This window comes from Agelaius tricolor, unplaced genomic scaffold, assembly GCF_023055355.1.
Source record: "Agelaius tricolor isolate 1412-34295 unplaced genomic scaffold, bAgeTri1.0.p SCAF_10, whole genome shotgun sequence".
In the NCBI taxonomy this organism is placed as follows: domain Eukaryota; kingdom Metazoa; phylum Chordata; class Aves; order Passeriformes; family Icteridae; genus Agelaius; species Agelaius tricolor.
Window position 1 is genome coordinate 799,786 of NW_027269270.1, and position 14,660 is coordinate 814,445.

General features: G+C 48.7%; 1 protein-coding gene across 1 annotated transcript in view; it reads left to right on the top strand.

Annotated features, from left to right (window-relative positions):
* ABCA12 (ATP binding cassette subfamily A member 12) overlaps positions 1 to 13,020 on the top strand; it is an 80,172-nt gene extending 67,152 nt beyond the window's left edge. Inside the window, exons 43-54 of the mRNA XM_071434268.1 lie at positions 2,169 to 2,284; positions 3,019 to 3,178; positions 4,439 to 4,707; positions 5,734 to 5,944; positions 7,439 to 7,548; positions 8,172 to 8,316; positions 8,445 to 8,579; positions 9,359 to 9,462; positions 9,703 to 9,795; positions 10,243 to 10,348; positions 10,990 to 11,127; positions 12,301 to 13,020. Coding sequence (XP_071290369.1) covers positions 2,169 to 2,284; positions 3,019 to 3,178; positions 4,439 to 4,707; positions 5,734 to 5,944; positions 7,439 to 7,548; positions 8,172 to 8,316; positions 8,445 to 8,579; positions 9,359 to 9,462; positions 9,703 to 9,795; positions 10,243 to 10,348; positions 10,990 to 11,127; positions 12,301 to 12,420 — 1,707 coding nt within the window. The 3' untranslated portion in view covers positions 12,421 to 13,020. The remainder of the gene's footprint in view (positions 1 to 2,168; positions 2,285 to 3,018; positions 3,179 to 4,438; positions 4,708 to 5,733; positions 5,945 to 7,438; positions 7,549 to 8,171; positions 8,317 to 8,444; positions 8,580 to 9,358; positions 9,463 to 9,702; positions 9,796 to 10,242; positions 10,349 to 10,989; positions 11,128 to 12,300) is intronic.
* Positions 13,021 to 14,660: the final 1,640 nt, after the last annotated feature.

The following is a 14,660-nucleotide window of genomic DNA, read 5'->3' on the forward strand; positions in this document are numbered from 1 at the left end:
GGCAAAACCCCACCTCTGGCTGGAATGCTGTCTGTGTTATAAAGTTTTTAAGCCAGGAAAAGCTACAAATGCAGCCTTGCAGGACCTGAGCAGTTCTTTTTCACAGTGCTGCATGGATGTGCCTTGCTGAGCTCCCAGGACTATTCCCTGGCATAGGTGTGCCCTTGTTCCTCCTGAAGCTGTTTCCTCCTGGTGCAGAGGGTTCATGGCACTGTTGGAAAACATTGCTGGGCCAAGGGGAAAAACGTTTGGAGTGTGTGTAGGCTGAAGTGCTTTGTGTGTTCTGCATTCCCTGTGGTGCAGGTGTCAGACCCTCACACAGGGAATGGGCAGTGCAGCCAAGCTCAGCTGCTGAGCCTGGGCACTGCCAGCTGGGCTGCAGTGGTGACCAGCTCCACTTATCCAACACATTGCTGCTGCTGCAGGTCTGCAAGTGCCTGAAATCCCAGTGATTCCATTGCTGCCCAAAACAGGAAATCCTCAAGGGCATTTGGGTGATTGACCCTCTTTGGTGCAGGGAGAGCCAACAGCTGGAATCCCATGGGGAGTGTGAGCCAGAAGTGCCTGCCTGGAGGGGCTGATGAGTGCAGGCAGCAGCACAGGATCCCCTGCCCTGCAGGAGGAATGGAAGGGGTCTCAAAGCAGCAGCACAAGGATGCCCTGCCCTGCAGGAGGAATGGAAGGGATCCCAAAGCAGCAGCACAAGGATGCCCTGCCCTGCAGGAGGAATGGAAGGGGTCCCAGGGCAGCAGCACAGGATCCCCTGCCCTTGCCCTGCAGGAGGAATGGAAGGGGTCCCAAAGCAGCAGTACAAGGATCCCCTGCCCTTCAGGAGGAATGGAAGGGCTCCCAAAGCAGCAGCACAGGATGCCCTGCCCTGCAGGAGGAATGGAAGGGGTCCCAAAGCAGCAGCACAGGATGCCCTGCCCTGCAGGAGGAATGGAAGGGGTCCCAGGGCAGCAGCACAGGATCCCCTGCCCTGCAGGAGGAATGGAAGGGGTCCCAAAACAGCAGCACAAGGATGCCCTGCCCTGCAGGAGGAATGGAAGGGGTCCCAAAGCAGCAGCACAGGATCCCCTGCCCTTGCCCTGCAGGAGGAATGGAAGGGGTCCCAAAGCAGCAGCACAAGGATCCCCTGCCCTGCAGGAGGAATGGAAGGGGTCCCAAAGCAGCAGCACAGGATGCCCTGCCCTGCAGGAGGAATAGAAGGGGTCCCAGGGCAGCAGCACAAGGATGCCCTGCCCTGCAGGAGGAATGGAAGGGGCCCCAGAGAAGCAGCACAGGATGCCCTGCCCTGCAGGAGGAATGGAAGGGGTCCCAGAGAAGCAGCACAAGGATGCCCTGCCCTGCAGGAGGAATGGAAGGGGTCCCAGGGCAGCAGCACAAGGATCCCCTGCCCTGCAGGAGGAATGGAAGGGGTCCCAGAGAAGCAGCACAAGGATGCCCTGCCCTGCAGGAGGAATGGAAGGGGTCCCAGGGCAGCAGCACAAGGATGCCCTGCCCTGCAGGAGGAATGGAAGGGGTCCCAGGGCAGCGTGGCCCCAGCCTGGCTCGGCAGTGCACTGCAGGGAGGGTGGAGCCGCTCTGTGCCTGCCTGCCCGCTCCGGGCCCTCCCTCCAGCCCTGCATATTTGTAAATCAGCCTGTGGCAAAATCCCCGGAGCCCTTGCACAGTCGGTATTCAGCGGGCTGAAACTAATCCAGAGCTCTCGGCAACTTGATATTTCTCAGTGAATCCCTGCCAGTAAATTCTGCTAAATCCCAGAACTGGGGAGGAGAGGGAGCTCTCCAGGCAGACTTTGGTAGCTCTCTGGCTTGACTCAACCCTATAAAGACTAGATTTACAGGGCACAGTGAAGTGGTCTGACTGCAAGGCTAACAGAAAACCCAGAGGGGTATTTTTCATTCACAACCTTTTTTTTTAAGGTACTTTCTGCCCACTCTCCTCAGTGCTGAGGCTTTGCCTATTCAAAGAGGCTTTGTGGGGATTCATCTGCAGTTCATCTTGGGGGAATTGAGAGCCCACCTGTGTTTGGTTTCCCTAGAAAAACCAAACCAAGCTGCATTTGTGGGACCAGATTCAGTCCTGGCATTGTTTCTGCTGTATGGTTGTAGGAAGGTGTTTCAGAACTGTTGTCCTAGTAACACTTTTTAAATATCATTTTGCAGGTACTTTTTATGGTCCCTACTGGACTCTCAGTAGGAGTTATTTCAGCCTTCCAGATCCCAGCTTTTTGCAACAACAGTAACTTAGTGGCAGTATTTCTTCTGCTGTTGCTCTTTGGGTAAGTGTGGAGCTTAGTTATTTAAATATCACTGCACAGGGTAAGGAACTGGCTCTTGCAGGCTGCTGCAGTCTGAGATCCAGGGGGGAATATGTGGGCTTTTCTCTTCAACATGCCCTTCCCAAACAGTGACTGAGTTGCTCCTTCCAGGAGCAGGGAGGTGAAGCATTGTTGTCATGCCTGCTTTATTCAAAGCAATCCCTACGTGAGGATATAGAAATCTCCAAGGTCCCAGAAACAGCCCAAGCTATATGCAAATGCTTGCTGACCTCTTGCAAAGTTCAAGAGCATTCTAATAGCAGAGAGCAAAATAAACAGCAGTAGCACAATTCTGGAAAACTTAGACTTGAATCCTCCAGACCCAGTATCTCTGTTTTCAGGTGGGGTTCCATGTTCAAAGTACATCTCATAAACCTTTTCTCCAAATTCTAACAGACACAAAGGCATTTTTCCTTTCTTTAAGCTCTGTCATGTGGAAATGTAATTACATGCCAAAACAGAGCTGTTGTGTTCCAACTCTGGGAGTGTTCAAAGCCAGGTTGGACAGGGCTTGGAGCAACCTGATCTAGTGGCAGGTGTCCCTGCCCATGGCAGGGGGTGGAACTGGATGGGCTTTAAGCTCTCTTCCAACTCAAACCATCCAATGATTCTGTGTTGTCTGATGTCTTCAGTGGTTTGTTTTCAAAGTAGCCTTTGAGTTACCATGGTTTTCTCTGCTCTGTTGGTATTTATAGATATGCATCATTTTCCTGGATGTACCTGCTGGCTGGGCTTTTCAAGGAAACAGGGATGGCCTTCATTGTTTATGTCTGTGTCAACCTGTTCTTTGGCATCAACACCATTATCACTCACTCTGTTGTGTTCCTGCTCTCCCAGGAAAAGGCCACAGACCAGGTAGGTACTGACCCTGTGGTGACCCAGCAGGAGGTTTCTTGTGGGCTTGGTGGCTTTGATCAGGTCTGTAGCAGCTGGACACAGCCACAGGATTTCATGGGGCTCCCTACAGACAGGACACGAGTCACATATGGATCGTGCTGGTCTGTAAATCTGCACCCCCAGCAGAGAAGGAAATGATGGTGACAGAGGGGAGAACATGAAAAGAGAGGGAGAAAACTGAGGACAGTTTATAACCACCCTGGTGATGGAAGATGGGGAGGGCAGGAGGTGGTGTAGATGCTCGATAAGAAGTTGTTGATGGACACTTCAAACCATTGCTGAGTTCTTGAGCGTGAGCTGTGGGGAGTGACAGCTGAATGTCACTGCCCTGAGTCTGACATGTGCTGCAGTTAACCCAGCACCAGCTGTCTGTCATTCCAGTCTGTAATGCAGTCATCTTCTCCCTGCAAGGATGAAAAACAACCCAGAGACAGTGATGATTCCCTAAAGTAAAACCCTCTCTTAAACTGAGATCTGCCTGAGAATGGCTGGGATAAAATGCACACCTTACACTTAGATTTCTTTTTTTCTGGAGAGCCATTACAATAGCTAGGTTGGATTTTTCTCTCTGTCTGGGAAGAGTTTGTTCAGCAACCCCTTGGATTTTAGGAATATGCAATTATGATCACCTTTCATCCTTCTGTGCCCTAGTGGCAGGGAGTCAGTTCTCTTCCATGCTAATTTAGTGCCTCTCCAGTTTGCTTTGTGCACTAATCCTTTCTTCTGCTAGAAATGTACCAGAGTTCTTTACTGTGAGACTGCACTGGGCTGTTCTGCTGTGAATTAGCTGGAAAAGCCCTTCTATGTCTAGAAAAGCCAAATCTTTTGTTTTATGGAGATGTTTGTCCAAGGAAAACAGCCAGGGCAGCGCTCCAGGGGAGCAGGCTGTGCTGGACAGATTAGGGGGGCACAGTGGCAGGACTCAGCTCTGGCTCCTGAGTGGGTTCAGGGTGCTGGAGCAGCAGCAGGGACCATGCTGGGAACTGGCTGCTGTTTGCTATGGGTGATCACAACCTCAGAGCTGCCTGTTGCCTTTTATGACCTTGTGCCTGTGAAACGAGCTGTCTGCAGAGCTCTTTGCTCTCAATTTATCTCTGCTGAGACACAGGCAAATCCCAATGTAATTGTTACACTTCAGTCCCACAGTAAAACCTATGAATTTATTCCATGAATAAAAGCAGTGACTGACTGTGCTGCTCTTTGTTTTTTTTTTTCCAGGGCTTGCATGATCTTGCTGAAAATTTAAGGCACGTGTTCCTCCTGTTCCCACAATTTTGCTTTGGCTATGGCTTGATTGAACTGTCTCAGGATCAGGCACTGCTGGGCTTCTTAAGAGCCTATGGAGTGGACTACCCTGACAAAACCTTTGAGCTGGACAAGACCACATCCAAGCTGCTGGCCATGTTCATCCAGGGCACTGTGTTCTTTGCCATTCGACTCACAGTGCATGACAGGATGGTCCAGAGAGTCTGGAACAAGGTCCTGGAGTAAGTAACATCTGGAGCCTAAGTCCTAACTAACATCTGGAGCCTAAGTCCTAAGTTGTGACCATGTTCACAGGGGTCCGAGGATGAGGGAAGAGATGAGGATCTGACTCCATGTTTCAGAAGGCTGATTTATTATTTTATTATATATATTATATTAAAACTATACTAAAAGAATAGAAGAAAGGATTTCATCAGAAGGCTAGCTAAGAATAGAATAGGAAAGAATGATAACAAAGGTTTGTGTCTCAGACTCTCTGTCCGAGCCAGCTGGGCTGTGATTGGCCATTAATTAGAAACAACCAACATGGGCCAATCACAGACCCACCTGTTCCATTCCACAGCAGCAGATAATCATTGTTTACATTTTGTTCCTGAGGCCTCTCAGCTTCTCAGGAGAAAAAAATCCTAAAGAAAGGATTTTCCATAAGAGATGTCTGTGACACTAAGTAACATCTGGAGCCTCACTGGGAACAGCCCCAGGCACAGCTCCATGGTCTCATTCTGGGCTCATGCACCATCACTGGCAATTATGCAGCACATAATTTCCAGGACAATTTGTGAATGTGGAGTGAGTTTTCTCTCAGTTAATATTAGAATATTAACAAGCAGAGGTGTAGTTTACAGAGTGCCCTTGTAGTTGGTGCTGGCTGGCACTGCAGCCCTGGGTTTGGGGCTTGGTGGGTGGATGCTCAGCTGTTGATGAGGGCAGTCATTCTACTGACAGCCTCCTCTGTTTGGCTCTCCCCATCTCCTCTGCCCTGGGTGCACACAGAGAGGAGTGAGAACATCCCTATCACCTGCATTAGGAGCTGTCCACAAGGCAGGACCTGCTCCAGCCCAGAATATCTGCTGAAAAAGAGGGGAAAAAACCAGGCAGGAAGAGAACACTGGGTGGAGCAAATACCAGGAGAGAATAGAAACTGTATATCTGAGTATTGTGTGCATGCCCTGGGGTCTCACAGGGAGGCTCCCTGGGATCTATCCCGGCTGTTACCGGAGGCTGAGTCCCTCTCTGCCCTGCCCCAGGTTCCTGTTTGACAGAGTCCATGGCAAAGCCTCCCTTCTGCCCCCTGCGGCCGTGGAGGATGGGGATGTCCAGGCAGAGAGGAGCCGGGTGGAGTCTGGCAAAGCTGATTTCGACGTGGTGCAGCTCCAGAACCTCACCAAGATCTACCACCTCCCTCACAAACGCATCACAGCAGTGAAGAACATCAGCCTTGGCATCCCTGCTGGGGAGGTGAGTGAAGGGAAGAGGCTGCAGGCACCTTCCCCTGTCACTGCCATCTTCTGTGATTGTTCTGCTCTGGTCTTTTCCTTTGTTTGCCTCATTTATTGATTCTTGGGGTTACAGCAGTGACAAAAGTCTCCTGGTGCATTTGGGACATCAAGTGACAGTTTGAAGGCCCTAGAAGGAGGGAAGGTGGATGGGGATTGATGGAGATCTACATTCAGAGCAAAATGTCTGCATGCTCTGTTTGTACAGTGCAGTCTTGGGGGGGGGGTCACTGGGGATCACCAGGTGGTAAATGAAGACAGCAGAACGTGTCCAGCTGGAATTATTCACCTGAACTGCATGGGAGATGGTGAGTCAGGCTTATGTGCTTGTGTTTTCCCATCAGGGGAAGACAAATCACTCCAGCTGAACACACATTTTCATGAATCAGGACCTAAAATTAGCTCCAAAGAAAACAACATTCTTTGGTCATGTCAGTGCAGTTGCCTCCCTGAGAAATGAAAAGACAGGAGTACACAGAGCACCTCTGATATCCAGAGGAAACTGGAGACCAGATTGTACCTCAGGCTGTGCACCTTGTGGGGAAGCTTGGAATTAATCCTTGGCACCTGGTTTATTTTAATTGCCTGGGTCCCACGGAGATGAAAAGACAGTATCCTCACATGGACATTGTGCTAGTCTTTATGGCTGAGGATGTTTTGTAAGCCAGGACTGCCACTGAGGTCTCTGACTTCTAGCAAAATTCACCCTGATGCTGGTGGGATTCAGGGCACCATTCCCCACCTGTAAGCAGGAGCTCTGGTCCTGCACTGCAGACTGGGCACAGATCCTGTTCCTGTATGGACCAGGGTGGGGAAGAGCCATGGATTGCTGTGCATCCCCAGCACAGGAGGGCTTTCCCATCAGCTGGTCTGTACTAATGATGGCAAAATAACAGTAATTACCAGCACAAGGGAGATGGCTGATGCAACACACAACTGCCTATCTCCAACCTTAGCTATAAAATGTGGATTTTACCATGACATGCTGGAACTACACTACAGGGAGACAATTCTTCATCTTATTAAGGTAGTGCTTTGGTGATACAATGTGACAAAACCATTGTGTTGATCGAGGTTTTAACCAGTGCCAAACCTCACTCACCCCATTCCCAGGAGCAGCTCTGTCCCTGTCAAGGGGAGGCTTGGCACAGATGAGCTGATGGGGATTTGGGCCTGAGCTCCTGCAGAAATGCAGCTCACAGTAAAAGGATTGACTCTACTGGAGACACATCCTTGGTTCTTCACCACATTAAACAAATGATGCTAATATAAGCTGGAGTATATTGCACCATAAACAACCTCCATTATAACACTGGCATGCTCTGAGTTCCTCTGGCAGTTCATCTTGCTCAAGGGGCTGGAAAAAGAAGGGCCAAGGTGCACTGAGCACCCATCTCAGAGCAATGTTTCTGCATTCCAAATACAGCATGTTTACATTTTGACTTTTCTTTCCCAGTGCTTTGGCTTGCTTGGTGTGAATGGAGCTGGAAAGACAACAATCTTTAAGATGCTGACAGGGGATATTGGAGCATCCAGCGGAAGGCTACGGGTCCAGGATCACTCTGGGTATGGAGGATATGATTTCTGGGGAAGCAAATCAACCTGAGAGCAGTTTTTAAGGCTGGGTGGGAAAGGAAAAGAAATGTAAAAGCCTGAAATAAAACACTCAAACCAGAGCAAAAGTAAATAAACCAGGGAAATCATCCTTTGAATGTGGCATGGTTGCTTCCTAGAGGGTTGCAATTTGCTGCTCAGAGGTGTTTGTTCCACTTCAGCCCATTGCAGATGGGATCAGGCTCAGATCCTCAGCAGTGTGATCCCACTTCTAAGCCAGACCTGGAGCCCAGCAGGGCTCACCTCAAAGCTTTCCTGACCAGGTGTAGGCTTGGTGGCAGCTGTGCTGGCAGTAACTAGAGAGCTACATACTGGACATGCAGCCTCTGCAGAACTGGGGGGCTGAAAGCTGGAGCTCTGCAGTTTTCCACTGCATTTTCCTTCAAGGGTTGGGGAGGTGGGTAAGGGAGTAGGAGAAAGGGATTTTCTCCCTCCCGTTTGATTCCAGAGCACGCTGGCAATTCAGTGAGGTTCCAGTGATGTGCCAACCTCCTTCCACAGGTCCTTGAATGACATCAGTGAGGCCCACTGGCAATTCAGTGAGGTTCCAGTGATGTGCCAACCTCCTTCCACAGGTCCCTGAATGACATCAGTGAGGCCCACTGGTCACTCTTTGGCTACTGTCCTCAGGAGGATGCCTTGGATGACCTGCTGACCGTGGAGGAGCACATGTACTACTACGCTCGGCTGCACGGCATCCCAGAGGGGGACATCAAGGGAGTGAGTAACAAAGGCTTTGACTTGCAGCATTTCTGTCATTTGGAGCCTTTAAATCAGTCCTTCAGTAGATCCATGTGTGGTAATCCATGGGCTGGGCATGTTGTGGAAGCAGAACTCTTGTTCCCTAGGTTGTACTGCAGCTCCTGCACCGGCTGAACCTGATGGCCTACAAGGACAGAGTCACCTCTATGTGCAGCTATGGCACCAACAGGAAACTGTCAACTGCTCTGGCTCTCATTGGCAACCCATCCATTCTGCTGCTGGTGAGAAATGGGGTCTTGTTGAGAGGGAAGAGGAGCAGGTCCTTGGGCTGGCAGGAGAACTTGGACAGTCTCACAAAACCTCCTCAGGCACAGCTTAAGGGACACTCCCCACGTGCCCATACTTGGCCTGACAACAGAAACCATTACAGGAAAGTTCAGATTCCAGCAGTCATCTTTTCTTTGAGGGCATAAGAGAGTGGCAAGTCTTTCAGTTTCTCTGGCAGCATCTTCCAGAAGTCAAAATTAGACCATGTATTTGCCAATTAAACTCTGCTCTGTCTTGTCTTTTATTTCTATCAACTTACGTGCACAGCCTTGCAAGAAAAGCAGCAGCCAAGGCTCCAAAACTGTAGGAGAGCAAAGGGGGCACTTTCCTCAGGATTAGAACATGACTGCTTTTCTAGGTTTGGCTTCCTGTCTTGTCTTTCACTCTGAATTTCTAGTTCTTCCATGGGCTTACCCCATTGGTAAAACCTACCTTTTTGTGCAGTTATGCCACTTGCTGTGCACTCAATGTGTGCAGACCTCTGTGAGCAAGATTTCCAATATTAAGTTGGATACCTAGTGGAAATAATTATCCCTTATCCCAACTTCTATTGAGCCCAGCAGTGCTGCCTTTACTTCTGACCACCTGCCAGTGCTCCTGCTGCTTTGTGAGATAAAAAAAATCTCAATAAAAATAGGAGGGGGGAATTCTCTCTATACTAAACTGCTGCCTGAGCCCAGGCTTGTTTACTTTTTGAGTGCAAATTTCCATCCAGTCCTGTCTTTCCCAACAGGATGAGCCAAGCTCTGGAATGGACCCGAACGCCAAACGCCACCTTTGGAAAATCATCAGTGAGGAAGTGCAGAACAAATGCTCAGTGATACTCACATCCCACAGGTAGGGCTGGGCTGCTCTGCCTCCCTTTTTGGGGTCAGCAGAAGTGTGGAAAGACCCATCCCTCCCTGGTCCTTGCACAGTTTCAGGGCACCCAGCTGTGACAGGTTTGGGGGTTTGTTGTGGCTGAATGTGGTGTCCACAGAGACCCACTTTAGGGAAGATCAGTGATGTTCTCCAGGTATTAACCATATTTTTATACTTTCTCAATGACTAACTAGAGTTTCTTGGTTGGTTTGGCAGCATGGAGGAGTGTGAAGCCCTGTGTACCAGGCTGGCCATCATGGTGAATGGGAGTTTCCAGTGCATTGGCTCTTTGCAGCACATCAAGAGCAGGTCAGTAAAGTGAACCTACTTCACTTTCACTGAACAGCCTCTGGAGTTACTGACCTACAGCTCTGAGTGCTCTGAACATGAGACCTGTGTTATCAAAGCAATGACTTTTCCTGGTTCATGCCCCTTATACACTGCTGAAATTCTGTGTTAATTAATGCACTTTCTACTCCCTCACAGCCTGTCTTCCCAGAATGTGTCTCCCAAAGTATTTTGTTCACTGCTACAAATGAGAAATGTGTATTAGGGCTGAGCTTTGGTTTTATTAGCTATAACAATAGCTCAGCTTCTTACTAAGTTTCACTCCAGGTTAACAACCCTGACCCCATTCAAGCTGCACCGTGCCTGGATTAGATTTCCCTAAAGAGGCTGTGCAGCACTCTCAAAGGAGTTTCTTCATCTGTTTTTCTCTTTTCTACAGTGTTAATTGTGATTTTCTTTTTCCCCTAGATTTGGAAGAGGATTCACTGTGAAGATGCACTTAAACAGCAGCACAGTTTGCACTGAGAAACTCACAGAGTTCATGAAGTCACACTTCCCAAATACATGCCTGAAGGTAAGCCAGGCAAATGCTTTCAGGAGAGGCTTTCAAAATCCCTTCAAGTGACCAAGAAGATCCTTGCAAGGTGGACATCTTGTGTCATACTGTGCACATAGATCTGAGCTCTCAGAGCCACACTTGTCACTGCTTTCAGCTACATTTTCTGAGGGCTGGAGCACTCCAGTTCCTGGTGGCTGAAGTAACATCAGCCAAACTGCTGCAGTGACCCTGGAAGGCAGCTGTTAGGTGACCCTCTGCCTTGGGAATGCCCTTCCCACTGAAGCCTGGAATGGATGGAAACCCCCTTTAGGTTCAGTGGGTAGAGATGCTTCCAGTACTTCCAGTACTGAGTAATTGTAAAACCAGAGTAACTGAGTCATAAATCCCATCCATTGTCTGTAACCCAATCTCTGCATGGATCAAAACTGCACACCTGGAGCTGCAAAATGCCATGGGCACCCTGCAGCTTCCAGCCTTGCAGTTTAGTTGTGCTCCCCCAGTCACAAACCCCACGAGAACTCCCAGTGGGGAAACACTGGTCACTCCTAGACAATAACATTCAGGAGACACCACAGCCCCTGCCCCTTCATCCTGCCATGGTCCAGCTGTTGGATCTGTTGGCTCTGGGCTTTCCCCCACCACTCCTGTCCCCACAGGATCAGCATTTCAAGATGGTGGAGTACCATGTCCCGGTCTCTGCAGGAGGGGTAGCGAATATATTTGATCTCCTGGAAGGCAACAAAGCAGCCTTCAACATCAGGCACTTCTCTGTGAGTCAGACAACGTTGGAGGAGGTAAGGAATTAAAATGTGAGGCCATGCATTTAAAACTGCTAACAGGGGAGCAGAATGATGGTTACACATAATGGACTGCTGCACACAATAGACTACAGTTTGAAAGGGATTTCCATCTATATTCCTCCTGGGGGTACTTTGTCAGCACTGCTGCCTCCAGGTACCTCTGCTGGTGCTAGGGAAACACACACAGAAAGCTGCCTGGAGCATAAAGGATCTATTCTTCCCTCTGTCACTGCTGATATCAGGAGCCTCGTGGGTGTGGGTGAAGGGCAGGACTATGAATCACCCCCAAGACCAGAGCTAGGCTTTCCACCAGTACTGAAAATATGCTTAATTTCACTTTTCAAGTTGTAAGTTCACTTAGCATTACTCCAAACTTTGGGGTTCATTCCATTTTCCCTGGGAACAACATTCCCAATGGCAACAAAATCTCATAGGGAGCACATCAGCTGAAGGGATTGCCAGAAGGACTATCCAGCAGAAATCACCCTGTTGAGCATCAGCACCTGGAATATTAGGTTTGTCCCAGGCAGAGGAGCAGAGCTGCAGCCCTGCAGTGGCATGGACTGTGACACAGCAGTCTGGGAGGGGATTTCCTCAGTGCTGCTCCAGTAAGGGGTAGTGGCTGTGAGAGAAACAGACAGGCAAAGCACAGGAAGCCCCAGCTCAAATTTTGTGGGAGGACAGCTTGACTCTGTGAATATGCAAATGTGATTGCAGGGAGTGTTCTGGTGAGAGTCCTTTCTGTATTCATTAGCTGCTGTTGAAAGGAAGGCTGTTACCTGTGATTTCACACACCTCTCTGTACACTCTGCAGTTGTGTGTGCACAGATGTCAATTACACAGGGACAGATGGGTTTATGAAGTAATCATGGGACTGTATTACAGTGTGATTGAAAGGAGCACTGCATGGGCAGTGCCTTGCTGGCTCCTGAGGAGCCTGAGCTGCAGGACAATGAGGTTCCATGCAGGAACATTTATGCACATCCATTTATTTACATGAGTCCACAGAAGCCCAACAATTTGCAATTCTCAAATTCAGCGTGAATCCATCCCCGAGTGAGCTCTCCAGGCTCACAGTCAAATGAACAGCCATGCCTTTTTTATATTCATTCATGTCATAAATTATTTATGCTGTCACACACTGACTGTTTTCCTTTAAACTTGCAGGTTTTCATCAACTTTGCTAAAGATCAAGCAGATCCTGATGGAGTGGATGTGGGTCCTGATGTGACGCTGGACAGCTCTGACACAAGTAGCCAGGCTAGCACCATAAGCTCCATTTATTGAAGGGATCCACCCACACGGGATCACAGAAGCTGGGGAAAAGACCTGACAGCCCCTCCAACCCTGTTTTAAGTGATTTTAGGGTGATGGGGATAAGCAGTCCCACTTTCTTAAAGTACTTTGTTTTATTGATAGCGCTTAATTAATGTCACTAGGAACGTGGTAGGTGTTTGAGACTGGCACTTGGTTACAAATCAGATTGGGCTTTCCACAGGTTCTTTCCCCTCCACCCCCAATTCTTGTTTTATGATCACTGTAATGGCTGTGAGGATTTAAACACCACCTGCTGCTTGTGGCTGTGATGGAGCAGAGGAGCTGTGGGCTGTGCAGGGTGTCTGACCACAAAGCAGCCCCAGAGCCACAGAGAAAAGCCCACCTCCTCTCCCTGCTCAGCAGCAGACTTCCTGGGTGAAAGTGGCTCAGTTTTGACAGGCTCCCCTTGGGGAAATGGGGCTCATGGCCTTGCCCCTGCTCACAGAGGGGTTGTGAGGATGCAGGTGTTAAATACTGACAGTGGTGAAGGCCACTGGTGGGGGCCACCTTTGGGAATGACACAGAGCTTCTCTGGTTATGTCAGCACAAATATAACTATTTTATAAGTTAGTGCTTCCAGTGGTTTTGGTTTGTTCCTGTAGCTTATTCCAGCTCTGTGTAACTCCTCGAGTGAGTCCTTGGGTCCCAGGCAGTTCTGGCTCTTGGTACCCAGTGGAAGATGATTCCCCAGGAGCCCCTTTCTCCTTCTGGCTGGAGTTCAGGGCTGCTCTGGAACAGCCAAGGAGTGGAACAGGGCAGGTCTGTTGGCTGAATGCTCTGACAAGAAGAAACTCTTTGCTTCATAAGATTGTATTTCCCTGAGCACAGCAGAAGCAAGGAGCACCCTCCTTGCTCATAAAGCCTCCATCTCCAGCAGCTTTGCCTCTCTGTGTCCTCTCCAGTGACCTTCCTCCTCAGCCCCACATGCTGGCTGCCCCCTGACTCTGGAGCTGTGTTTTCCCACATAATAAGGCATCATTAGCTCCTGCTTCAAAGACTCTGCCTGCTGGCTTGGAGGGAGTGCTCTGCCCACTTCTGAGAGCAGCCCCCAGCAGCTGAGTTCAGCACACCACCACACACACCCTGCTCTCTTCCCCCAGAATGATTAATAGATAGGGTAGTTTAATATGATTCTTTATTAGATGTATCAGCATAAGGCCCCAGAGACTCGGGTTTGGGTCAGGGCATTGATGTACCTTCAAGCACAAAATGAACTTCAACTCTGAGCTCAATAAACTTGCTGTTGCTGGTAAAACAGATTGCAGATAAAGCCTTACCTTGTGAGACCTGGGGTGGCCCATACAACTTACCTGGGTTCACCCACACAGTTCCAGCCAGGTGGTTTCTTTTTCCTTTTTTTTGTTTTTCCCTTCCTCCAAACTAATTTGAGTCAAAGGAACCTTTGATGAAAGCTGCAATGACACATCTGTTACCCTGACCATGAGTTTGACTAGTTCAGCTCCTCTGTGATACCAGGGTTTGCTGTGAGAATTGTGCAAGGAGTAGGCACTTTGTAAAACCCCAAACACCCTTGGTATTCAGTGGGATGCTGAAGTTCGAGGTTTAGCTGCTGCCAGGAGGTCACGTCCTCTCCTTGGTCTTGGTGTAAACTTCTTACTGATAGTAGGAGGAGTTTTATTATGGATTGAAATTATTATAGAGCTTTGAATTATGCCTCAACCTGCTGACTGTAATTAAAACTGGGATTCAGTTTCTTTCCAGAATGCATTTGACACCTGCAGTTTATAAGTGACTGAAAAAGCTGCCCAGACATCCATTGTAGCTTCTATTATTATGTCTCCAGCCCTGCAAAAGCTCTTTTTTCTCATTTTCATTGCACATCTCACACAGATCACAGTATAAAATTAAGCTTTTCTCTAATGGAGGGCTTGTGCTCCCTGCAAAGGACTCAGAGCATGAATGCCAATGATTTAAATGCAGCCTTGTAATACCAATCAGAGTATTATTTTATTATGTCGATGGCTTTGCAACTGCCAGTGAAAGATGGATCTTCAGACTCTGTCCAGATGTATTTTACATGTAATTGAGGGAGACTGATACAAAACTATTCTTTTGTCCCTTTAGAGCCTACTAATCAAACAGGGAGAAAAAAAAAAAAAAGGAAGTGATTCATTGGAATACTTCAGCAAGTTGCAATTTAATTGTGTAAAATAGAGTTTTGAGGAGAAAAAAAGCCAAAAGCATCCTTT